The sequence below is a fragment of the Rhinopithecus roxellana genome, chromosome 16 (genome assembly GCF_007565055.1).
Source record: "Rhinopithecus roxellana isolate Shanxi Qingling chromosome 16, ASM756505v1, whole genome shotgun sequence".
NCBI classification, from domain to species: Eukaryota; Metazoa; Chordata; class Mammalia; order Primates; family Cercopithecidae; genus Rhinopithecus; species Rhinopithecus roxellana.
In genome coordinates, this window is record NC_044564.1 from 25,733,683 (window position 1) to 25,760,969 (window position 27,287).

The window sequence follows — 27,287 nt, forward strand, 5'->3', positions numbered from 1 at the left end:
TTAGAACTTCTCATCACACTGTTTATGAATCATTTCCTCTCTTCTGTGTTTGCCATACTTTTGTCTCTCTGCACTTATTTCTGTTTTTTTTTTTTCTGACTTATTTTCTAATTCATAAATTCTCTCTTTAGTTTGTCAGATCAACTGGTAAACCTATCCATAATTACTGATTATTGATGATTGTACAGGTATACCTTGGAGAGATTGTGGGTTCAGTTCAAGACCACCACAATAAAGTGAATATTGCAATAAAGTGAGTCAGACACATTTTCTGGTTTCTGAGTGTATGTTATGGTTTTCGTTTGCACTAGAGTCATTCAGTGTGCAATAGCATTATGTCTAAAAACCAATGTACATGCCTTGATTTTTAAATATTTTATTGCAGCCACGAGGTGACTCATGCCTATAGTGCCAGCTACTCAGGAGGCTGAAGTGGGAGGACTACTTGAGCCCAGGAGTTTGAGGCTGCAGTGAGCTATGATTGTGCCACTGCACTCCAGCCTGGGTGACAGAGTGAGACCCTGTCTCTAAAAAGAAGAAGAAGGAGAAGGAGGAGGAGAAGAGGGAGAGAAGGAGAAGAAGAAGTAGGAGAAGGGGGAGAAGAAGAAGAAGAAGTAGGAGAAGGGGGAGAAGAAGAAGAAGAAGAAGAAAAAATTGCTGAAAAAGGCTCTCACTTTGTGAGATAAAAACACAAAGTAAGCACATGTTATCAGAAAAATGGCCTTGATAGATTGTTCCAGGCAGAGTTGCCACAAACCTTCAATTTGACATGTTTAAGTTTCCACGTTTGAGTGTCCAACACCTAGAATAGTGCCTGACACACAATAAATGTGAATGGCTCTGGTAGCTTCATGAAAAAGGGGCTGGAAAGTACAATTCCCCAAATAAATAAAACAAAATAAAGTGGGGCAGAATAAAACAAAACATGCATGTGTTTTTAGTTCTTGAATTTCCATTTAGATCCTTTTTTATTATTCCCAGTCCTCTACTGAAATTCTCTACTGTGCCTTTGAACATGGTAAACATAGTTATTTTAAAGTTGGTTTGTTATCATGCCAACATTTGGAGCCCCTGTGGAGTTATTTCTATTGTCTACTGGTTTTGCTTGTTTTCATTCAAGGTGTATTATCTCTTCATGAGCCATAAATTGTATTTGCAAAATACAATGCCAAAAATTGCTTATAGCAATAAGTTGAGGCCTGTGATGTCTTATTTGCTTCTGCCAGGCTCTTCGGAGTGACAGGCATTGCAGAATTACCTTATTCCAGTTGCAGGGATTGAGATGATTTGAAGCTGATTCCAATTAGGGTCTGTCCACCTGTAATTCACCCTTACTTCCAAGGTTCAGCTGTTCCATATCTCAACTCGGGGAGGTTCATTAGGGCTGCTGCTTTTTTTTTTTTTTTTTTTTTTTTTTTGAGATGGAGTTTTGCTCTTGTAGCCCAGGCTGGAGTGCAACAGTGCAATCTCGGCTCGCTGCAACCTCCGCCTCCCAGGTTCAAGCGATTCTCCTGCCTCAGCCCCCTAAGTAGCTGGGATTACAGGCGCCCGCTACGACTCCTAGCTAATTTTGTAATTTTTTAGTAGAGATGGGGTTTCACCATGTTGGCCAGGCTGGTGTCAAACTCCTGACCTCCGGTGATCCGCCCACCTTGGCCTCCCAAAGTTCTGGGATTACAGAATTGAGCCGCCATGCCCAGCCAGGGCTTCTTATTTTGGCCAGCCCTAACTTCAATAACTGTCCTCCTGTTTAAAAAAGGCATCTTCCTCTGGTCATTCATTCGAGGATGGACAAATACCATCTAGGGAAAAAGTAGTCCCAAACACCAATTTATTTTCTCTTCTATGCCTACAAGCAGATTTGTTTTATATTTTCCAGTTGTCCTCATGAGGGGGCTGGACCAAATTTCAAGAACTGAAACTCTAACCTGCTGAGTCTCAATTTTCTCTAGGTGAAGACCTAGGTAAGCCTGTTGGATTTGGCAACAGAAAAATCATCAGTGACTTTGACATGAGAAGACTTCGTGGAATAGTAGAGATGAAAGTCATATTGGAATAGGGTGGGCGTGAACAGATTGAGGGAGTAGAAATAGCATTTTGGGGGCAACTCTTTCTAGAAGTTTGGCTATGAAGGAAAGCAAAGAAATGAGGTGGAATATAAAGAGATATGATATAGGTCAAGGAAGAATTGTAAGAGTGAGAGATACCAGAGCATGTTTGTATGCTGGTGGGAACGCCTATGCTGATGCATATATTTCCCATCCTCATGACACGTATATTTTTCACAGTAAATTAACAAGCTGGCTTTCTATGTCTGTCTGAGTACTGTTTTAATTAGCATGAGTCAGAGCCCAGTGTCTCAGCTCTAACCAGCCTTTTCTTTCACCGTCGCCCAGGCTGGAGTGCAGTGGCACGATCTTAGCTTGCTGCAACCTCTGCCTCCCAGGCTCAAGAGATTCTTCTGCCTCAGCCTCCTGAGTAGCTGGGATTACAAGCGCCCGCCACCATACCCGGCTGATTTTTGTATTATTAGTAGAGATAGGGTTTCACCATGTTGGCCAGGCTGGTCTTGAACTCCTGACCTCATGTGATCCACCCTCCTTGGCCTCCCAAAGTGCTGGGATTACAGGCGTGAACCACTGTGCCTGGCCTAACCAGCCTTTCTTATCACATCCACAATCACTTCCATTTCTTTCTCTTTTCACTCCTACCTCATCCTCAGCCCTAGAGCAAGCCGCTACCCAACTCTTATCTGATCAGATGCTCCTGACTGAGCTTCCCGCCATCAGGGCCGTCAGTTTCCAGCCCCTTTTTCATGAAGCTACCAGAGCCATTCACATTTATTGTGTGTCAGGCACTATTCTAGGTGTTGGACACTCAAACGTGGAAGCTTAAACATGTCACCCTCCTACTTAGTCATACCTCTTGCCCCCCAACCCCATTTTCTAACCTATCTCTCCAACCTCACCCTTCTCACCCTTGGTTTCGCCCCTACCCCGCAGCAGGCTGCTACATGAGGTAAGGCTGGCCTGTCTGGGAAAGAGACGCTTGGGTTGCAGACGGTGGGGGCTCTGAGCATCAGAGCTTGAATGTTTGGTCTGGGCCAGCTGGCCCAGTGACACTCAGTGCCTGGGCAGGCTCTGTTTATTTTGGCTGAGATCCCCCGGGGCACCATTTGAGCCAGAACTACAGTTCCAGGGAGACGAAGGTAGGACAGACATCCTGGACTGGTGAGCCAGGGCTGGGCTGTGCCAGGGCCTTTGTTTCTAACTTGGGAGAAGCTTCGTGTTTCTGTTCTTTTTCTAAGAACTGTGGATGTGCCACGTGGGCACCACAGTGACCAGAGTCAACAAGAAAAACAATACCCGGGGGAAAATCTTACTTCCTTAAGCCACAGGATTGTGGGTGTGTGTTTGTCTTTGTGTGTGTCAAAGATTCCATGTCTGTCGCATTATTTTACGTGTTTCTGTATATGCATTTCTTACCGGTGTATGTGCACATGCCTATATGTGTATTTCTTACCTGTTCCTGTGTGTGTATCTCTAGTGACCACAGGGTGGGGTCGCGGACAGCCACATTTTATCAAAGTACTTCTCTTCCCACTATACATGATAGGAAGGAAGAAAGGGGAACTGTGAGCTTGCCAGACACCCCCAAAACCGTCCATTGCAATTAGAGTATGGAGAATCCCAGATGGCTCCAAGGGTAGGGATAAAATGGGGAAGGAGGCTGAAACCCTCCCCTCTGTCTTGTGAAAGAAAGATCAAGCATCCCAGGCATACAAGTTAAGGACTTATTCTGTGCCCTAGAGTCCCTGGAAAGTAGAAAGTCAGTCTGAGTAGAGAGATGAGAGATGCCATTTTAAAGAAAGGACAACAGTGGGAAAGTACTTTCCCTGTGTGGAAAGTACAGGTAGCTGCTGGTGCTCTTGTGGCCTGGCCCTGTGGATTCTGTTTGTACAGATTCCAGATCAAAGGTGTGCTAAGGGAAGCCTCTGGAACCACAAGTGCTAACAAGTCATGATGTGGGAAATAGGCCTCCCATTTGAGCCCCAGCCTTAAGGGAGAAACCCTTTCTGTGTAAATAAAGGAGATGCTGGCTGCACACACCATCGCAGCTTTGTGTCACAGAGGCTGAACTGGCCAGTGAGACATGGACAGGGATTTCAGGGGTCAAGACAAAGTGGACTACTGGAGACCAGCCAGCTTCCAGCTGGTGGAGCATGAGCAGGGTACAAGCCCATCTGTGAGAACAGTATCACACTAAAGAGAGGAGTTCCTCACTCCGAAACGAACCAGTTTTAGACTTTATTTTGACTTATAGTATTTATTTTCTTATTGTAGCAAGAAACGTAAATAATAGAAGGGCTTTGACATCTTAATATATAATAATAGGCCAGTTACGATGGCTCACACCTATAATCCCAGCACTTTGGGAAGCTGAGCAAGGAGGATGGCTTGAGGCCAGAAGTTCAAGACCAGCCTGGGCAACATAGCAAGATGCTGTCTCTACAAAAACAACAACAACAACAAAAACAAACTCTTACTTGGTGCTCACTACATGCCAGGCACTGTCGTAAGTGTTTTGTATGTATTAACTCATTTAACTCTCATAACTTAAAATTCATGTCCTGCAAAGAGCACATAGAATTATGTGATTTTTTTCTCTGCTTTGCCTTATTATATCATGTTAGATGAAACTGGTCTAGTTTAATAGAAAATAAAACCAACCTTTTGCCCCATTTTGGCACTCAAATATTGACTTTCCCTTCTACAATACTTCCTTTACCCACAGTACCAAGAATCTCTCTCCCCTCCATCTCTTTTCCTTAACCAGTTAGACATTTGGAGGCCAGGCTTACAATGGTAGTTTTTCTGTGACTGTCCTGCCCCCTGCTGGATTCAAGAGATAGATTGCTGATACGTGCACTTACGGGAGGGGGCCCATTTACCGGAAAGTGGGGTGGATCTGGAGACCGGATTTCCCTCTGGGTTACTTTCGTTCACTAGAAATTTGGTCTAGGAGGTTGTGATCCAGCCTGTCAGTATGCGCTGGAAAGATTCTTGGTAAATACAGCTGCCTGGTTTAGAGTTTAGAAGTTGTCTGTGTGTGTGCCTGCTTGTTTATTTATATATGGATGGAGAGATGTGAGAGACCTCATTTGTCTAGTGTTAAAAACAAAATTTCCTATACAAATTGATCTTTAGGAATTGGCAAAATTTATCAACTTGTGAACAAGAGATCAGCAAGGTGACAAAAGCTATACTTTTGCGTATGGGAAAAGCATGGAAATGGATGGATTGTTGGAATACAGAAGACTTACATAAGCAACCAGTCCAGGGAAGGAAAAAAACCCTCCCCAACTAGGTAAAGATTGTAATTTCATTATACATGGTAACAAAAATGTCATATTCTACTTTCTTATTATAGAATAAACATGAATGAGGAGGGTTTGCAATGCCAGCAATAATCAAAAAAAACAATATAATGCTAAATATATAGGAAAAATAAAAATAACTTAGTTATAAAATACAGTAATATGTATTTCAATATCGAAATCCTAGGGTGTTACTACAAAAGATATAATGAAGCAATAAGATGTTCACATCTATAAATAATGAACAAGCTTGGATCTAATAGGAGTCATAAGAAGAGAAGCCATTCCATTCAAAATGAAGGCAGAGGTGTGATGGATATTAGAATAAAACCTGATGTTAAATAATCATAGAGAAGATTTATTTGTGTAAACAAAATAGAGAAGTAACCTGAATTTAAGAAAGAGTAACATGACATGTACTAGGTAGAGAAAACGAGGACATATACTATTGCTGTGATGAGCTGGATCTTCTTTTCAAGGAAGAGGTTATAATAATTTTGTGGTGTCATGGGATAGAATAGTGAAGGAGTTCTCATAAACCATATAACCCATCTTGATACCTCACCACATGTCAAGGCAAGCGTGGAGACTCTAAAACATTTGAGACCTTGGAGACTATGTCCTTCAAGAATTGATGGGAAATAGAGGATGATTTGAAAAAAGAAGCAGTATTTAAGAGGCTTTGGACAAGTTGTGTGGCAGACCTTTAGGGACAGAATCAGATAAGACTGAAAGCCATCAGGAAATCTCCAAATACATCATTTCAATGTGTAATTTCAGAACATAGATTTATTTAATTAATTAATTTATTTATTTATTATTTTTTGAGTCGGAGTCTCACTCGGTCACCCAGGGTGGAGTGCAGTGGTTCAATCTCGCCTCACTGCAACCTCTTATCTCCTAGGTTCAAGGGATTCTCCTGCCTCAGCCTCCCGAGTAGCTGGGATTACAGGCGCGCACTAATCTGCCCAGCAAATTTTCATACTTTTAGTAGAGATGGGGTTTCACCATGTTGGCCAGGCTGGTCTCCAACTCCTGAACTCAGGTGATCCACCCGCCTGGGCGTCCCAAAGTGCTGGGATTACAGGCATGAGCCACTGCGCCTGGCCAGATTTATTACTATTGTGCTGCAAATAATTTTTACAATTTATATACAATGGCAATAAAATATTTAAAAATAGGTTTTATGTATGATGTTCACTGATATCTCTCATTTCATTTGTCACTACAAACGTAATAATGTGTTTGACCTAAAGTCCCATGACGGGGAGTGGTGGCTTATGCCTGTAATCCCAGCACTTTGGGTGGCTGAGGTGGGAGGATTGCTTGAGCCGGAGGGGTCGAGGCTGCAGTGTGCCATGATTGAGCTACTGCACTCCAGCCTGGGCAACAAAGCGAATCCTTGATTCCAAAAAACGCAAAACCAACCAACCAACCAAAACCCTCAAGCAACTCTTCCTATAAATTTTGGTTGGGTTATGTTGGTTTCGAATGTATTAATATCCCAATCAGGTATTGCATATTCAGCCTTATCTTAAATCGAATCAACTAACTACATCAAATGAAAGCAACATTGGCCGGGCACAGTGACTCACACCTGTAATCCCAGCACTTTGGGAAGCCGAGGCGGGCGGATCACGAGGTCAGGAGTTCGAGAACAGCCTGACCAACATAGTGAAACCCCATCTCTACTAAAAATACAAAAAATTAGCCGGGTGTGGTGGCAAGAAGCCTGTAATCCCAGGTACTCTGGAGGCTGAGGCAAGAGAATCTCCTGAACCCATGAGGCAGAGATTGCAGTGAGCTGAGATCGCGCCACTGTTGTGCTCTCCAGCCTGGGCGACAGTGCAAGATTTAGATTCCATCTCAAAAAAAAAAAAAAAAAAGAGCAACCTTTCCAACCCAGTGCTTTTTCTTTCCTTTTTTTTTTTTTCCGCTTTTCTTACTAGAATCTGATCACGACTACTTTTCTTTTCTTCTTTTGAGACGGAGTTTTGCTCTCCTTGCCCAGGATGGAGTGCAATGGTGCGATCTCGGCTCACTGCGACCTTCACCTCTCGAGTTGAAAAGATTTTCCTGCCACAGCCTCCCGAGTAGCTGAGATTACAGGCGCCCCCGCCACCACGCCTGGCTAATTTTTTCTATTTTTAGTAGAGACAGGGTTTCACCATGTTGCCCTGGCTGGTCTCGAACTCCTGACCTCAGGTAATCCACCCTGCTTCGGGCTCCCACAGCGCGCGCTGGGAGTACAGACGTGAGCCACCGCGCTCTGCCCCAGCGCTTTTCTTTTTCAGCGCATTTGTGAGCTGTATGGCGCCCAGCGCTTTTTTTTTTTTTTTTTTTTTTTTTTTTTTTTTTTTTTTTGAGACGTTGTTGAGTTCTTGTTTTCTAGGCTGGAGTGCAATGGCGCGATCTCTGCTCACTGCAACCTCCGCCTCCTGGGTTCAAGCGATTCTCCTGCCTCAGCCTCCCGAGTAGGAATTGCAGCCATGCGCCACTACGCCCGGCTAAGTTTGTATTTTTAGTAGAGACGGGGTTTCTCCATGTTGGTCAGGCTGGTCTCGAACTCCCAACCTCAGCTGATCGCCTGCCTCGGCCTTCCAAAGTGTTGGGATTACAAGCTTGAGCCACCGCGCCCGGCCCTGGCCTGTTTTTTTTTTTTCTTCTTTTTTTTTTTTTGAGACGGAGTCTCGCTCTGTCGCCCAGGCTGGAGTGCAGTGGCCGGATCTCAGCTCACTGCAAGCTCCGCCTCCCTGATTTACGCCATTCTCCTGCCTCAGCCTCCTGCCTCATTCGCCTCAGCCTCCTGCCTCATTCTCCTGCTTCAGCTGGGACTGCAGGCGCCCGCCACCTCGCCCGGCTAGTTTTTTGTATTTTTTTTTTTTTAAATAGAGACGGAGTTTCACCGTGTTAGCCAGGATGGTCTCGATCTCCTGACCTCGTAATCCGCCCGTCTCGGCCTCCCAAAGCGCTGGGATTACAGGCTTGAGCCACCCTGGCCTGCTTTTAAACAGTCTTCCTCCTGGAGCTTATTTCTCTGGGGCAGAGGCATAAACTCCGCCTCTGACAGCCCCTGAGGGCCCCGCCCCTACGCACACCTCGCCTTCTTTTTGTTCACGCTATCTCCAGGGCGGGCGCCGGATGCCGACCCAAGCGGAAGTGACGTTAGGCGTCCGCCGGAGGTGGTGGTGGTGTGTTGCGCTACCGGCCTTGAAGAAGAGCTGGGGCCTGCTCCCGGAGAAATACAGCTATGTCGATCGAAATCGAATCTTCGGAGTGAGTCCTGCGGTGGGGATGTTCCCGCCGTGCCGGGGGCCCAGAGGTTAAGGGTGTGGGGCGGAAGATACTCGGGAGAAGGCATCCGAGAGGCTAGGGAATGGAGGGCCATTTCCTTGCCCCCAAAGAGGCATCTTGGATCTGGCTATCTCGGAGGTGCGCCCACAGGAAAGTAGCAGCTCTCAGCCAAAGCCTCGAGGGTGGTGGCAAGGGGTGGGGAAAACACACCTTGCAGACCTGAGTTCTGTCCTTGGCCAACTGCTGGCGCGCTGTGATTGACCAAATTAAGGATCCACTCGGGACTCCAGTCTAATTGAATCTGCACAAGGGGATAGGCCTCTTTTAAGCCTTGCTTCTCTCCCTGTCCAGCTTATGCAATGTGATTTGTTGTCTCTGTGCTCATACGGCCCCTTTGCTTTCCTCTGCCTAGCATTTATCACTCATTGTTGTCACTGTTTGATAACCTCACCCCAAACTAGCTTTGTCGGTGCCTAGGAGTTCGTTTTCCTTGTGGTCTCAGTGTCTGACGTACCTTAGAGGAAGAGTTAATTGCTTTTGGAATGGATGAACAACTAGCTTTTGGAATGAATGAACAACTCTCAGGCCCGATCTGGCACTGAATTTTGGTTTTTCTGTGAGCTCTCTGTAACCGCAAAGGAGAGACAGATTCTGGAGACTGGGCTAGAAAGAAAAATTTTCAAGGAATAGGGAATGAGAAGTAGTGACGAAAGAAAACCTTAGTGTGCTTTTCCAGAACTCCATCCTCCACCTGTCCTTGCCAATACTTAATAATAATTAAATTAACAGACATAACAATTGTGTTCTGAGTGTAAGGGAGGGAGAGGACCTTTTTTGGAGACTTGACTTTTTTTATTTTGAGATGGAGTTTTGCTCTTGTTTCCCAGGCTGGAGTGCAATGGCGCGATCTCGGCTCACTGCAATCTCTGCCTCCCGGGTTCAAGCGATTCTCCTGCCTCAGCCTCCCTAGTAGCTGGGATTACAGGCATGTGCCACCACGCCTGGCTAATTTTGTATTTTTAGTAGAGACAGAGTTTCTCCATGTTGGTCAGACTGGTCTGGAACTCCCGACCCCAGGTGATCCGCCCGCCTCGGCCTCCCAAAGTGCTGGGATTACAGGCATGAGCCACCGCGCCCGGCTTTTGGAGACTTCATAGGAGGAAGGGAGGTCTATACATTCAGCAAATACTGAAATGATGTTAACCAACTTGTCCAAGGTCACATAACTTTGATTCAAATCCCAGACTGTCTTCAGAGCTTTTAACTCATTATGCATTCATTCGTGTTTGAAGGTAGGGAATTTGATTTTGGCTATGTCAAATGTGAGGTGTTTGAGGAGAGAGATGACTTATTTTGGGAGTGTAAAATGGAAGTCAATGGAAATGTGCTAAGGAAGATAGTCTCATACCAGAATAACGGGGGGTCTAAGTCTGGATACCTGCATACCTCATAAAGGGGCCATGAGAGAAAAAGACTACTTACAGTAGCAGCAATCAGTTCTCTTTTATAGTTGTTTTTAAGAAGAGGGGCCAGGTGCGGTGGCTCACACCTGTAATCCCAACACTTCGGGAAGCTGAGGCGGGTGGATCACTTGAGCCCAGGAGTTTGAGACCAGCATGGTCAACATAGCAAAACCATGTCTCTACAAATACAACAATTAGCCAGTGTGGTGTTGCGTGCCTGTGGTCTCAGCTACTCGGGAGGCTGAGGTGAGAGGATCACTTGATCCCAGGAAGTCGAGGCTGCAGTGAGCCACGATCCCGCCACCATTCTCTCCAGTCGGAGTGAATGGAAGTGAGACCCTTTCTCAAAAAAAAAAAAAAAGAAGGTGTTTGCTTTCTTCTCAGGAATATATGCTCAAGAGCCACACTGCCAGTTTGAGTTCTGATTTTTCCACTTATTATCTCTGTTATCTGATCAAATTCTCATCTGTAAATTGGGGATAACAGTAAACTTACCTCATTGGCTTTATTTTATTTATTTTTTGAGGCAGGGTCTTGCTCTCTTTCCCAGGCTAGAGTGCAGTGGCATGATCATGGCTCACTGCAGCCTCAACCTTACGGATACAAGCGATCCTCCCACCCCAGCTTCCCAAATAGCTGGGACCACAAGCACACACTATCATGCCTAGCTAATTTTTTTTTTTCTTTTCTTTTTTTTTTTTGAGGCGGAGTTTCACTCTTGTTGCCCAGGCTGGAGTGCAATGGCACGATCTCCGCTCACCGCAACCTCCGCCTCCCAGGTTCAAGCAGTTCTCCTGCCTCAGCCTCCCTAGTAGCTGGGATTACAGGCATGTGCCACCAGGCCCAGCTAATTTTGTATTTTTAGTAGAGACGGGGTTTCTCCATGTTGGTTAGGCTGGTCTTGAACTCCCGACCTCAGGTGATCCACCCGCCTCGGCCTCCCAAAGTGCTGGGATTACAGGCGTGAGCCACTGCGCCCGGCCTTTTTTTTTTTTTTTTGTAGAGAAGGGGTCTCCTTATGTTGCCCATGCTGGTCTTGAACTCCTGGACTCAAGGGATCCTCCCACATCAACATCCCAAGTAGCTGGGACTACAGGCACGTGCTACCATATTTGGCTAATTAAAAAAAAGAAATTTGTAGAGATGGAGTCTCACAGCTGCCTGATCTGGTCTCAAACTCCTGGTTTCCAGCAATCTTTCTGCCTCAGCCTCCCAAAGTACTGAGATTACAGTCGTGAACCAGCATGCCTAGCCTCATTTAGATTATTTTGTATCAATGACTAGCGTAGTCATTTAAAGTAATTCAGTGAAGTGTGCTACAATATAATTATAGGAATGAATAGGAAACTAGGCTCTGAATTAGGAAATAAGATAGTCACCTTGATACCAACTCCCTTTCTAGCTGACTGAGACATTAGGCAAATGATTTCCCTTCCTTGAACCCCAGTGTCTCTATGGTTGGGGGGGTCCCCTTGTAATTTAGATTGTGTGATTTTGGAAAATTTTACTCACATGATAAAGAAATGATAAAGGAAAATGATTGAGTAAGAGCTTGGTAGGCTTTGTTTTTGACCTCGGGTGAGTGAGAATCCCTGAGCTGAATGATTTGTTTTCTTTCAGTGTGATCCGCCTTATCATGCAGTACTTAAAGGAGAACAGTTTACATCGGGCATTAGCCACCTTGCAGGAGGAGACTACTGTGTCTCTGAATACTGTGGACAGCATTGAGAGTTTTGTGGCTGACATTAACAGTGGCCATTGGGATACTGTGTTGCAGGCTATCCAGTCTCTGAAATTGCCAGACAAAACCCTCATTGACCTCTACGAACAGGTGAGAGTGGTGGAGATGCTGATCTCCGTGGGTTGATTTGCTGTGGGCCAGCTCTCTGACGAAAAAGCATCAGCGAGCGTTCCTTCAAGCACAGTAGGGCTGCATCAGCCCGTAAAACTTACAATGGCAAGGCTTGACATGGTATTTTTTCTCCCTTCTCGGAAAATCCAAGATTTCCCAAATTAAAATTCTTTCCTCTTTTTGAGACTGGGTCTTGTTCTGTTACCCACTCTGGAGTGCTGTGGCAAGATCACAGCTTGCTGCATCCTCCATTTCCAGGATCAATCCTTCCTCCTGCCTCAGCCTCCTGAGTAGCTAGGAACACAGGCACGCACCACCACGCCTGCCTAATTTTTGCGTTTTTTTGTAGACACAGGATCTCACAATAATCTACAGGATCTACAATAATCACAGGATTATTGTAGACCATAATACCCAGGGTGGTCTCAAACTCCTGGGCTCAAGCAGTTCGCCAGCCTTGACCTTCCAAAGAGCTGGGATTACAGGCGTAAGAGAACCTCAACTTTCTAATCACATAGTTAGTCTTTCTGTAACTAGCTCCTACCTATCCTGAGCCATTGCCTTGGCACAAACCCAGGTGTGATTCAAGGGGCCCAGGAGTAAGAAAGATACCCCTATCACTGGTTAAATTCCAAGAAGCTCCAAGTCAAGAACCTAGGACAAAGATCAGACAAATTTGTGATTATAAAACAGAGAGTAGACTTTTTGGAAATAAGATTGTAATTTGAAGTAAAAGTAGGGAAATTGGTTTTTTGTTTTTGTTTTCGGGGTTTTTTTTTTTTTTTTTTTTTTTTTTGAGACGGAGTCTCACTCTGTTGCCCAGGCTGGAGTGCAGTGGTGCGACCTCTGCTCACTGCAATCTCCATCTCCTGGGTTCAAGTGATTCTTCTCCCTCAGCCTCCTGAGTAGCTGGGATTACAGGCGTGCACCACCACACCCGGCTAATTTTTGTATTTAGTAGAGACGGGGTTTCACCACATTGGCCAGGCTGGTCTCCAACTCCTGACCTCAGTGATCTACCTGCCTCGGTCTCCCAAATGCTGGGATTACAGGTGTGAACTGCCATGTCTGGGCAGTTTGTTTCTTTATAATCCATATGAGTTCAATAATTCCCATAGAAAATTTTGGTAACTGGAGAAAGGTTTCTCTGGAGCCCATGGGGATATTCCCATTTTTAGCTTTCTTTGGCATCTACATTCTGAGCAAGAAGCTTGAGAGGAGGGGAGATTGGTAGATAAAAATGGATAGAGTTTGAAGGATTGAAATTACTAATTTTTTGAGACAGAGTGCAGTAGCATGAGCTTGGCTCACTGCAACCTCTGCCTCTTGGGTTCAAGCAATTCTCCTGCCTCAGCCTCCCAAGTAGCTGGGATTAGAGGCACATACCACCACACCCAGCTCATTTTTTTGTATTTTTAGTAGAAAGTGGGTTTCACCACGTTGGCCAGACTGATTTCGAACTCCTGACCTCAAGTGATCCACCCATCTTGGCCTCCCAAAGTGCTAGGATTACAGGCATGAGCCACCAAGCCCGGCCGAAGTTACTATTTATAATTACTTCAGTTGTCAACCTGAAATTGCTAGTGAAAAGGGAAAGGGGCACTTCCTGGTATTGGAAATCACTTTGACAGGCCATGTCTGTGTTAGATATTTTACTGAAAAATATTAATAAGAGAATGTGTTGAAACATCTGTTTTTTTTTTTTTTTTTTTTAAATTGTTCAGGTTGTTCTGGAATTGATAGAGCTCCGTGAATTGGGTGCTGCCAGGTCACTTTTGAGACAGACTGATCCTATGATCATGTTAAAACAAACACAGCCAGAGCGATATATTCATCTGGAGAACCTTTTGGCTAGGTCTTACTTTGATCCTCGTGAGGTATGACTGTGGTAATGTAAAGGAACTTTTTGTCAACTTTAGAAATATAATAACATCTGTTTTTTAAATTATTTTATTGGATACTTTTTGTGATTTTGATTTAATTTTTGAGAATGATGCTTCTCTGTTTATATATGTTGGTTGAAATTTGCATATGTTAGAAAAAGAATAATTTTGTTCAGTTTTCTGATTATTTGAGAGTCTTCTACACACCTCATTTTAGAGGATTGTGTGTTGGTTACTACAGAAAATTTTATTCTGATGTCATTTCCACATTAGACCTCCCTGAAGTGCTGCCTGATTGCTGGTATGTTCACTGATCATTTGTGTGTCTTGCCCCTAACAAATGCAGTTTCATTCTAGCCTTTTTAGTCCCTAGAAGCTTGTGCTTTTGCTTCTTAGCTGATTATGCTTACTGGTAGAGCATGATGATAGATACTTTTATTCTTCCAAAACCATATTATCTGTGTAGTTTCATTCTTCCTGCCTACCCCCCCAGCCTTTCACTAGAGGTTTGTCAAAATAGGAGGAAAAAGGATTAAAAAATTTTTTGGGGGGGTACATAGTAGGTATATATATTTATGGGGTACATAAGATATTTTGATATAGGCATGCAGTGCATAATGAGGGTAAATGGAGTATCCATCACCTCAAGCATTTATCCTTTGTCTTACAAACAATTCAATTCTTTCAGTTATTTTAAAATGTATAATTATTATTGACTATAGTCACCCTGTTGTGCTATCAAATGCTGTTTCTTATTTATTCTTTATATTTTTTGTATCTATTAACCATCCCCACTTTCCTTCTTACCCCGCCACCTCCACCCTTCCCAGCCTCTGATAACCATATATCTCTATCTCCATGTTTTAATTTTTAGTTCCTGCAAATAAATGAGAACATGCAAAGTTTGTCTTTCTGTGCCTGGCTTATTTCACTTACCATAATGAGCTCTGATTATATCCATGTTGTTGCAAATGACAGGATCTCATTCTTTTATATGGCTAGTGGTACTCCATTGTGTACATGTACCACATTTTCTTTATTTATCTATTAGTGGTTGCTTCCAAATCTTGGCTATTGTGAACATTGATGTAATAAACATGGGAGTGCAGATATCTCTTTAATATACTGATTTCCTTTTGGGTGTGTACCTAGCAGTGGGATTGCTGGATCATATGATACCTCCATGTTTAGTTTTTTGAGGAATGTCCAAATTATTCTCCATAGTAGTTGTACTAATTTACTTTCCCACTAATAGTGTATGAGGGTTCCTTTCTCTCCACTTACTCACCAGCATTTGTTCTTTCCTGCCTTTTTGTATAAAAGCCGTTTTAGGCCGGGCGCGGTGGCGCAAGCCTGTAATCCCAGCACTTTGGGAGGCCGAGACGGGCGGATCACGAGGTCAGGAGATTGAGACCATCCTGGCTAACACGGTGAAACCCCGTCTCTACTAAAAAATACAAAAAACTAGCCGGGCGAGGTGGCGGGCGCCTGTAGTCCCAGCTGCTCGGGAGGCTGAGGCAGGAGAATGGCGAGAACCCGGGAGGCGGAGCTTGCAGTGAGCTGAGATCCGGCCACTGCACTCCAGCCTGGGCGACAGAGCGAGACTCCGTCTCAAAAAAAAAAAAAAAAAAAAGCCATTTTAACTGGAGTGAGATGGTATCTCATTATAGTTTGATTTGCATTTCTCTAATGATCAGTTGTGTTGAGCACCTTTAAATAAACCTGTTTGCCTTGTGTATGTCTTTTTTTTTTGAGAAACGTCTTTTCAGGTCTTTCACCCATTTTTAACATTGGATTATCACATTTTTTTCCTAGAGTTGTTTGAGCTCCTTATATATTCTGGGTTTTTTTTTTTTTTTTTTTTTTTTTTGACAGAGCTCTGTTACCCAGGCTGGAATCCAGTGGCATGATCTCGGCTCACTGCAGCCTCTGCTTTCTGGGTTCAAGTAATTCTCATGCCTCAGCCACCAAGTAGCTGGGATTGCTGATGTGTGCCACCACACTCAGCTAATTTTTGAATTTTCAGTAGAGATGCGGTTTCGCCATGTTGGCCAGGTTGATCTTGAACTCTTGGCCTCAAGCGATCCACCTGCCTCGGCCTCCCAAAGTGCTGGGATGATAGTCATGAGCCACCACACTTGGCCCTGTGTTCTGGTTATTTATTTATGTATTTATTTATGTATTTTTCTGAGACGGAGTCTTACTGTTGTCGCCCGGGCTAGAGTGCAATAGCATGATCTTAGCTCACTGCAACCTCCGCCTCCTGGGTTCCAGGAATTCTCCTGCCTCAGCCTCCCGAGTAGCAGAGATTACAGGCACCCACCACTACGGCCCGGCTAGTTTTTCTGTTTTTAGTAGAGATGGGATTTCACCATGTTGGCCAGGCTGGTCACGAACTCCTGACCTCAGGTGATCTGCCCGCCTCAGTCCCCCAAAGTGCTGGGATTACGGACATGAGCCACCCCGCCTGGCCGTATTCTGGTTACTAGTTTGCAAGTATTTTCTCAGGAGGAATAAGAACTTAATAGGCACTGGATAATGGAATGTCAAAATAAACTTAAAATGAGGATAAAGGAAAGGAGTTTAGATCACCACGACAGGATTTAACTTAGAGGTGGTGAAGCACTTCTGTGCTGGGAGCCATTTAAGAAATTACTAAAGAATATAAAAGAATTCTTGGTTCTGCAAATTTTTGAAAACCTGGAAAAACAACTCGGTTTAATGTGGTTTACTTGGACTCTTTTCAGAAAAATAGCAGTGTGTCCTTTGGCCAGGAACTCAATGAAAAAATAACAATAGTATGGATTGGCTGACCTCAGTTTTCTCCCAACTCATACTTTTGAAATGCAAGTGGACAGAATTGGAAAGTCATTTTCAAAAACTAAATTAGTTTAATCCCCTCTTTAACTGGGTAATTTCTTTTCACATTTTCCTCTGTGTATGCTTTTGCTTGTTTGTTTTAAATAAGCACACTCATATCTTATTGTTGCTTCTTGGAAATGATGCTACATCCTCTCCTGTTTCAGGCATACCCAGATGGAAGTAGCAAAGAAAAGAGAAGAGCAGCAATTGCCCAGGCCTTAGCTGGTGAAGTCAGTGTGGTGCCTCCATCTCGTCTCATGGCATTGCTGGGACAGGTAATTCAATTCCTTTAGAGGCCAGGTGTGGTGGCTCACACCTGTCATCCTTGCACTTTGGGAGGTTGAGGCAGGAGAATCACTTGAGCCTAGAAGTTGGAGACCAGCCTAAGCAACATTGTGAGACCTTGTCTCTACAAAAAGTAAAAAAATTAGCGGGGTATGGTGGTGTGTGCCTGTGGTCTCAATTACTTGGGAGGCTGAGGTGGGAGGATCACTGGAGCCTAGAAGGTTGAGATGACAGTGAGCTATGATCATGCCATTGTACTCCAGCTTGGGCAATAATAGAGTGAGAAGCTGTCTCCAAAAATAAAAATAAATTTAAAAAGTGAACTGGTACAATTTCCTTTGTATAAACTATGTCTTTGCTGAAGAAATTGTACACCCTAAGAATTGGTGACTACCTACAGAGTTGCTTCTACCAATAACTGTGCTGGTCCACTCTCCTTTCCTGGGAGAGGCAATATAGATTAGTGGTTAAGAACAAGCTCTGGAGTCAGTTAGAATTAGGGTTACCATAGAATTTATCATCCTGTCTGGGATAGTGTTGAGAGTACTATTGATCACTATGCCAGAACACCAAGTGCAAGCAGTAACTGTCCTGGAAAAATTGGATCAAATGCCCACCCTAGTTAGAATCCAGGCTTTCTCATTTACCAACTATATAGTCTTGGCAAATTACTTTACTTTTCTGATCCCATTTACTCATCATAGTATTGATGAGTAAGGATTAAGAGAAATAATGTTCATAAACACTTTATACAGTTCCTGGCACCTTGTAAATAGTAAATGGTAGCTGCTGGTGATGATTTTTTAAAAAATTACTAATAGTGTTGCCAGCATTGTCATTATTATCAAGCTACCTAGAGTAATAGATATTTTATAAATAACAAAGGGCACAAGTAATTAATAGGGATGTTAATAACCTTTTTGCACTATATCTGCATTTAGAAAAGGATCAAAAAGCTATTTGTTGCAGGCCTGCAGTGATTCTGAGATTTAAAAGTAAGCTGCTTTTTAATTTTTTAATCAAACTAATAGCTGTGCATCGTTTAAGTAGTACTTCGGGGCTTACAGGGAAAAACAGTCCCATGTGCTTCCCTTCTCCACTTCTGGTTCTTAACTTTCCTATTACCTCCATAGCTGAATACCATGTTTATACTGTTATTACCTGATTTTTTTTTTTTTTTTTTTTTTTTTTTTTTTTTTTTTTTTAGTCATTAGCAACTAACTTTCTTCACTGAAAAATGATTTGTCTCATACCCACTCTCCTCAATACACACTTACTCTTCTTCCGGATTTTCAGTAGGGTTGTATCACAACTTCTGGTTCGATCTGTATTCAGTGTTTACATAGTTATTTTTATATAGATATTGTTCACAGCTAAAAAATAATTACGTGTAATTTCTTACATAAATTTTTATGATTTGCAATAATTATTGCTTTATTTTTTCTTTTGCCTAGTTTTCTATGTACTTCTGCTAGTCCAGCCTGAGTATTTCTGGTAGAACCCTCAAAAGTCCTTTTTTTTTCCCCTTGCTGATATCTTTCCTGAGGCCCTTCTCTTTTTGTTCTCATCCGGACTAGTTCTCTTGTATTGCTGCACAGTTACTGTACCAGGACTTCTCTCATCTTCATACTGGGAATTTTGGGCCTCTTTTTTTTTGTAGGCCTTATTTATAGATTCGTCATTTTTCTTTCTTTCATAGTTAGACCTCTTTTTTTTTTTTTTTGAGACAGGGTCTTACTCTGTCACCAGACTGGAGTGCAGTGGCACGATCTCGGCTCACTGCAACCTCCGCCTCCCAGGTTCAAGCAATTCTCCTGCCTCAGCCTCCCAAGTAGCTGGGACCACAGGCACCCACCACCACGCCCAGCTAAGTTTTGTATTTTTAGTAGAGACAGGGTTTCACCATGTTGGCCAGGATGGTCTCGATCTCTTGATCTCATGATCCGCCCGCCTTGGCCTCCCAAAGTGCTGGGATTACAGGTGTGAGCCACTGCGCCCAGCGTTTTTGTTTTTGTTTTTGTTTTGTCTTCAATTAAATGAAGAACAGGGCCTTGCTGTGTTGCCCAGGCTATCCTGCCTCTGCCTTCCTAAGTACTGGGATTATAGGTGTGAGCCACTGAGTCCAGCCTCGACCCTCATTTTGTGGGAGTACTGAGTCTAGTAACTTCCTGAGAAAGAAAGTGTAGGAATAAATTTTTGAGATTTTACTTGTGTCTGTAATACTGTGTATCTTTCTCTCTAAATGTTTAAAGTTTATTTTCCTCCCTGCCCCATATTGTTCCTATTTTTTCTTTTTCTCTGAGTTCTCCCCTTCCCTGTTTGTTTTGCTGACCATATGTGGAAGTTTTCCTCAAATACTTAGAGATCTCTGCTATGGTTTATATTTAAGAGTGAAACATTAAATAACGGAATTGTATGTCCAGTTGGGTGGTTGGAAGGAGGAGTTTGAGAACTGATAGAATTCAGCCTGGGATGATAGGATGGGGATCCTCATTTGTCATTCTCTGCAGAAATATTCTATTGGACTGGTCAGCTTTTCCAGAGAGTAGTTCCTGCTTGGAGAGTAGTTGCTGCCTGGAGAGTAGTTCCTGCCTAAACCGTATCTTTTTTTTTTCTTTTTTTTTTTGAGACGGAGTCTTGTTCTGTCGCCCGGCTGGAGTGCAGTGGCCGGATCTCAGCTCACTGCAAGCTCAGCCTCCCAGGTTTATGCCATTCTCCTGCCTCAGCCTCCGGAGTAGCTGGGACTACAGGCGCCCGCCACCTCGCCCGGCTAGTTTTTTTTTTTGTATTTTTAGTAGAGACAGGGTTTCACCGTGTTAGCCAGGATGGTCTCGATCTCCTGACCTCGTGATCTGCCCGTCTCGGCCTCCCAAAGTGCTGGGATTACAGGCTTGAGCCACCGCGCCCGGCCCTAAACCGTATCTTGAGAGCCAGAGCTGAGAGGATGCAGGTAGGAGTGGAGGATAGAGAAATCTCACTGTTCAGCATACCAGTGTACACTGAACCCCCCAGTTTTCATTGTGGCTTCTCACCTCCACCCTGTCCTCAACTCTACTGAGATTTCCAGAGCCCAGGACCTCAACCTTTCTAGAATGTACATTAGCTGATTTCTCTTGAGGCTAAGGTGAGGTAGTTGCACAGGGTTGGGAGAAGTCGTGGTAGCTAAATGCTCCTTATACAGACTTTAATTTAATTGCCCCTGTTTTCAGCCCTGCGGCATATGTGATTCCTCCAGTTCCTAAGCCTGTTTGGAGTTTTGCAAGGTAGTTTGACTTGCTTCTTGTGGCTTCCCCTTCCTCACCTTGTACAATTAGGTTTCAGTTTTCTCTGTTCTTCTTGCTTCCCACAAGTCCATTCACTTTTCACCTCCTAAAATTTAACTAACATTTTTTTTCTTGCTGTTCTCCCATTCTCTTTGTCTTTTGGGGCATGTATCTTTTTTATTCCTTAATTACCATCACTTTAGTAGATTTTCTAGAGAGAGTGGAAATAAACTCATGTGTTCTACATTTAATTGGTTATATGTGAAGAGCAAGTGAGGTTTTTTCGTTCTAGGTTTCGTTTCCTTTTAGTTTCTGGTTTGAGTGACTTGGTAGAAAATATAAGAAGGGCAGATTTGTTGGGGGCTGGGGGTAGAAACTAGAGATAGGAGAAATGATCCATTTTTAGATGTGCTAAAGTTCCTGTGAGACGTAAAAGTGGAAACTTGTAGTATAGGCACTTGGATCTGTGAATCTGGACCTTAACCTAGAGATTTTGGCTAAAATTAATAGATTTGGAAATTATAGTAGTAGTTGAAGCTGTAAATGTAATTACTTGGGGAAAGCACGTAGAATAAGAAAAGTAAAAATTTGGCCAGGTGTGGTGGTTCACGCCTGTAATCCCAGCACTTTGGGAAGCTGAGGTGGGCGGATCAACTGAGGTCAGGAGTTCGAGACCAGTCTGGCCAACATGGTGAAACCCTGTCTCTACTAAAAATACAAAAATATTAGCTAAGTGTGGTGGCTTGCACCTATAATCCCAACTATTCGGGAGGCTGATGCAGGAGAATTGCTTGAACTTGGGAGGTGGAGGTTGCAGTGAGCTGAGATCGCACCATTGCACTCCAGCCTGGGTGACATGAACGAAACTCTGTCTCAAAAAAAAAAAAAAAAAAAAAAAAAGAAGAAGAAGAAGTAAAAGTAAAAATTTGAGAAGGAAACCGCAGGGAACACTTAACAGAGCAAACAGAGAAAAGAACAGCCAGAGAGAGAAAGAGGAACCTCGAGAGAATGGGTTTAGAGCAGCCAAGAGAGAGTTTGAAGAGTGTTCATTAAGATCAACAGCAACAGAAAACATGATGAGGGTCAGAAAGGAGTCTGGTTTGGCTGTTAGGATATCTGAGATGCACTGCCAGTGGAAAGATGGGGACAGAGCGATATTGCAGTGAGTTAAGGAGTGAATTTAACTGAGAAGTGAAGGTAGCGAATGTAGATGGTTCTTGAACCTTGGTGGTTAAGGGAAGGAGATGAGGGTGGTGGGGAGGGAAGAGGACAACAGAAGCTCAAAAAGAACATAGGGCAAGACAAGGTTTTTTTTTTTTCTTTTGAATATGGAAGTGATTAGAAACTGTTACAGGCCAGAAGAGAGTACAGATTGATTGGAGAGGGGTCCAAGGAGACACAAGTTCTCTCTGGTGATTGCAGGAAAACATAAACATAAGTAAGATAGGAATTTTGGAAAGAATATATTTAGAAACATTAAATATTTCAACTATAATAATGTTAGAATTTTAAAGTTTGGAAAGTTGCTAGATACAAAATATACAATTTGATTGCACTCCTGTTTATCAGCAGCAACCAGTTAGAAAATTCAGTGGAAAAGTGTTCTGTTTATAGCAGAAATATATAATATAAAACCTAGCATTATCTGGGAAATAGATGATTTCCATTTTTAAAAAGGCAAAAAAAAAAAAAAAAACCTTCAAAACTTACAATAGAATACTTGAGTAAATGGTGAAACATTGATTTTCTGGGATAAGACTGACATTCAATGCCAGTTGTCAGATTTGAAACAATTATAATAAAGATTGCAGTAGGATTAGAACTACTTTACAAAGGAATTTAGCATTCGTCTGGAATAATAAACTTGAAAATACATTTATCAGGCCATGCACGGTGGTTTATGCCTGTAATCTCAGTGGTTTGGGAGGCCGAGGCAGGTGGATCACCTGAGGTCAGGAGTTCGAGACCAGCCTGGCCAACGTGGTGAAACCTCGTCTCTACTAAAAATAGAAAAATTAGCCAGCCATCATGGCGCACACCTGTAATCCCAGCTATTTAGGAGGCTGAGGCATGAGAATCACTTGAACCCGGGAGGTGGAGTTTGCAGTGAGCAAAGATTGCGCCACTGCACTCCAGCCTAGGTGACAGAGTGAGACTCTGTCTCAATTAAAAAAAGAAAAGAGCCGGGCGCGGTGGCTCAAGCCTGTAATCCCAGCACTTTGGGAGGCCGAGACGGGCGAATCACGAGGTCAGGAGATCGAGACCATCCTGGCTAACACGGTGAAACCCCGTCTCTACTAAAAATACAAAAAACTAGCTGGGCGAGGTGGCGGCGCCTGTAGTCCCAGCTGCTCGGGAGGCTGAGGCAGGAGAATGGCGTGAACCCGGGAGGCAGAGCTTGCAGTGAGCTGAGATCTGGTCACTGCACTCCAACCTGGGTGACAGAGCGAGACTCCGTCTCAAAAAAAAAAAAAAAAAAAAAAAGAAAAGAAAAAATATATTTAGCAAAGAAACTTTGGAAAGGAAGAATGTTGAGAGCATACTAGGCTTAGAAATACTGCATTTAATAAAGACCTATAGTTTGCATCATTTTGGTAGTGGGCACAAGAATATCTGTTGCAACCAGTGCAGCAACAATGCAAAAACCCAATCCTGTTATTTATATTAATTCCATGGATGACAGTGGGGAATACCACAAAACCTAGGAATAAAGGAAAAATATATTTAGTATATGATGTTGGGACACTGACTTTAGAATTGCGGAGGAGAGGTAAGATCAGAGCCTGCTCCCATATTTTATGTAGCATAATTTCAGATAGAAAGTTAGATATTTTAAGAAAATAGAAAAACACTTGGAGATTATATAATCTATCAAACCTGATATTCTTCCCAAGCTTAGAGATTAAACACCAAGGAAAAGATCAACAGATTTCATCACTTGAAAATGGAGCTTAAGATGAAAAGAAACCTATAAAGCTGTAATCCAAAAATAGACATAGTCACGGCTACTTGGAAGGCTGAGATAGAAGGACTGCTTGAGCCCAGGAGTTCGAGGCTGCAGTGAGTTGTGATCATGCCACTGCACTTCCAGCCTGACAGAGTGAGAACCCTTCTCTTTAAAAAGAAAAGTTGGTAAAATAATTCTTTGTAGCAAACATAAACAACAAATACCTTTATCACATTAAAGTTCACAAATGGGTGAGAATGGTAAGACTATGATAGATAAGTGAGCAACTAACATGAACAGTTAACAGAAGAGGAAATATATCTAATAAATACAGAGGAAAGTTCAACTCAATCAGAGAACTGCCTAAAGTAGGGTATTCTATTTCTACTTATTAAAGTAGCTAAAATTTTTAAATCAGCGGTCCCCAACTTTTTTGGCACCAGAAACTGGTTTCATGAAAGACAGTTTTTCCACAGATGGTGGTGGGGGTATCAGGGGTGGATTTCAGGATGAAACTCTTCCACCTAAGATCGTCAGGCATTAGATTCTCATAATGAGTGTGCACCCTAGATCCCTCGCATGCGCAGTTCAAAATAGGCAGGAGGTGGAGCTCAGACAATAATGCTCTCACTCGCTGGCTACTCACCTGCTGTACAGCTGGGTTCCTAACAGGCCATGGACCGGTACTGGTCTGCAGTTCAGGGGTTGGGGACCCCTGTTTTAAATGATATCCAAAAATTATTGACTTTTCTTGGTATAGCAAAAGGAAAGGGGAATAAACATTGATTGTGTGCTTATTATGTGAACATATGCTTATTATACAGGATTCACATATATTATTTTGTTTTATCCTCTATGAATTAGGCTTTTTTTTTTTTCTTGGAGAAACCGTCTCATTCTGTCACCCAGGCTGGGAGTGCAGTGGCGCGATCTTGGCTCACTGCAGCCTCCGCCTCCCGGGTTCAAGCAATTTTCCTGCTTCAGTCTCCGGAGTAGCTGGGATTACAGGCATGTGCCACCACACCCAGCTAATTTTTGTATTTTTAGTAGAGATGGGGTTTCACCGTGTTGGCCAGGCTGGCCTGGAACTCCTGATCTCAGGTGATCTGCCCGCCTTGGCCTCGTAAAGTGTTGGGATTACAGGCATGAGCCACCACCCCGGCCCCCGAATTAGGCTTTTTTTTCCTGACTTTTTCAGTTGGCAAAACTGGGAGTCAAAATTACGTAGCTGGTGAATGATTTAACCTAGGACCATCCAAAGTTCATTATTTATTTCACCCCTCGTAATGCAGTTGTGAACACTATTGCAAATGCAACTTTTTTTGGAAAGCAGCCCTTTTGGAAAGGAGTTTGGCACTATATATCAAATATATCAAGAGCCTTAACCATTCATGTTCTTTTTGGATTTAGTAATTTCTTTTCCAGGAATATAAAATAAGAAGGGAATATCCCCAAAATAGAAAAAGCCTTATGTCCAAAGATGTTCATTGCAGCATTATTTAGGTGATTGAAAAATTGGAAGCAGTGTAAATGTCCACTAATATATTATGTTAACTGTGAGACATCTACTTGATGGGATGTATTTTACAGCCATTAAAATGATAGCTGTGACTAGTATGATCTGTTGATAGGTGAAAACAGGAGAAAATAAAATTTTACATATAGTATAATTACAACTAGGTTAATGAAACATATGGGGGGGGAATATTGGAAGATAGTATATAAAATGTTAGTAGTGGGTGTGTTTGAGTGTTAGTACTATGGGAGATTTCTGTTTTCCAGGTTTTGTTTATAACAAAAGAGCCACACCTATAAGAAAATAGGTGGATGATAGACTTGGCTCTCAGAGTCCCCTTCCACCCTTAGATCAGCCTGTGTTCCTGGACACACAGAGGAGCACAGATTATGTTGTGTTTGGATGACCAAAAATAGTTGGGGTCTAGATGGCTCACAGCTTACTCTGAACCTCATCCTTTCGGGCTTGGTTTCTGAGCAGTCATGACCAGATCTTAAAAGCACCTGAACAGATTGCTATACTTTTTTTTTTCCTCATAGGCACTGAAGTGGCAGCAGCATCAAGGATTGCTTCCTCCTGGTATGACCATAGATTTGTTTCGAGGCAAAGCAGCTGTCAAAGATGTGGAAGAAGAAAAATTTCCTACACAACTGAGTAGGCATATTAAGGTAGGATCCTAAGACATTCAGCCAGTCAGTAATCATTTGTTGAGGACTTGTCATGGGCTCAGCCAAGCCCTGTGCCAGGGGCTTGGATACTTGAGGAGGAGAACTCATTCTCCAGCTCTGACAATATTCAAGGTTGCTGCAGGTGTCCACTGGGATACTGCTGTGGCCTGGGAGTGGTACACCTCAGATATGGATCTAATGGATGGACGTCTAGCTTGACATCTATCCCATCATCTGCCTTTGCACTGCTTCCCAAGAAGCCTGCATTTGGAAGAATGGTTAGTTCTTTTTTGGTTAAGTCTGGGACTGTGAACTTTCTATGTACTTCTCCTGTTCAACATTTTTGTTTTGCCTGCTATGTATCAGGCAGAGTGCCAGTCAGGGATTACAAAGTGGGCTTATGTGATGTTTGAGGAAAGTGATTTTATCATCTTATGGTTGTTTCTGTTTTTTTTTTTTTTAACTGAGAGTTTTCTAGGAAAAAGTTTTCTAGGTAATTCCCAGAATTACAAGCATATTTGCTACTTTAGCATCTCTATATTACAGTTTCTCTGGATTTGTGCTCTAAATTCCTGGATTTTAAAATACTTCATATTCCTCGAATATTTGACTTTAGGTTAACATTTTGGATTTGTCTTTTCTGGGTTATATATTCTAACTTGTAGATAAACATATTTTTGAGCAGCACCTTTATTTACTCTGCCTGAAACCTTGAGACAAATATAAGTCCATCATTATTATGCTACTGGGCTAAGACTTTCCTTTTTTGGCATTTAAGGTGAAATCCACATGAAAGCTTTTCTCTGTTCTTTCCACCTAATTTTCTGTAGTTTTCATCTGTTATTGGGAGCATCCTCACTAGCAAATGCTCAGGATGCATTTATCAGATAGTATATTAACTTTAGTTAGTTATTCTAAGTTTGGTCAGCTATACATTATCACTTGATTAAATGAAGGTTGTGAAACACTGATAGAAAGTGTATTTACAAAATATTTACTTTGAAAAAATGAGTTTTTCCCCCTGAGATACACAACAGGAACATGTTAGGCCATATTGAGTATGAAAGTCATGCTAACAGTGGCTGATTCTTGCAAAACATTGTGGTCTGAACTAACAGTATTACTTGTTCTAAGTCCCATGTTAAAATAGCTTTTGTCCTTTTCTTAGGAAATATCAATCTCACGTTCAAAAAACTAGCTTCAACTTAGTGCCTAGACATAAAACTAGTCAGAGAAAAATACATCCACCCAGCTCCCTGCGTCCAGGTACAGAAATACCCCTTCAATACTCTATAATATGGGCCAGCTATGAATTTATGCTAGGGCAGGGTTTCTCAAAAGGTTAAAATAGGAATTGTTTTAAGTCCACTGGATAAAAATGCATCTGTTTCATTGTTTCATTTGAAACAGTTTGGTCAGAAGTCACATGTGGAGTGTGCTCGATTTTCTCCAGATGGTCAGTATTTGGTCACTGGGTCTGTTGATGGATTCATTGAAGTATGGAACTTTACTACTGGAAAAATCAGAAAGGTAAAGTATTTTAAATGTGTTAACCTTCCTAGTGAAAAAATTACTGAAATTGAATTACTTACCTATGCCCTCACTCTAAATCAGATTAGTTGAAAAAGGATCTGAATGTAATGAACATGTATTACTTTTGTAATTAAAAAGCTCATTTAAAGCTAGGGACAGTGGTGCCTACCTGTAGTCCTAGCTACTCAGGAGGCTGAGGCAGGAGGATCACTTAGTTGAACCCAGGAGTTCAACCCATCCTGGGCAGCATAGTGAGACCGTGTCTCTACAAAAAAAAAAAAAATTTTTTTTTTTTAATTAACCATGCATGCTTGTGTACACCTATAGTTTTAGCTGCTTGGGAG

At 42.7% G+C, this 27,287-nt stretch overlaps 1 protein-coding gene across 2 annotated transcripts in view; it reads left to right on the forward strand.

Moving 5' to 3' along the window:
- The first annotated feature begins 8,503 nt into the window (after window positions 1-8,503).
- SMU1 (SMU1 DNA replication regulator and spliceosomal factor) overlaps window positions 8,504-27,287 on the forward strand; it is a 31,248-nt gene continuing 12,464 nt past the window's right edge. Inside the window, exons 1-6 of one of the 2 annotated variants that reach the window (XM_010378541.2) lie at window positions 8,522-8,653; window positions 11,755-11,965; window positions 13,711-13,863; window positions 16,896-17,006; window positions 25,282-25,410; window positions 26,821-26,940. In XM_010378541.2, the coding sequence (XP_010376843.1) occupies window positions 8,628-8,653; window positions 11,755-11,965; window positions 13,711-13,863; window positions 16,896-17,006; window positions 25,282-25,410; window positions 26,821-26,940 (750 nt within the window). In that variant the 5' untranslated portion in view covers window positions 8,522-8,627. Of the gene's footprint in view, window positions 8,654-11,754; window positions 11,966-13,710; window positions 13,864-16,895; window positions 17,007-25,281; window positions 25,411-26,820; window positions 26,941-27,287 lie in introns of both variants that reach the window. The other variant, XM_030920210.1, reaches the window with a different exon arrangement.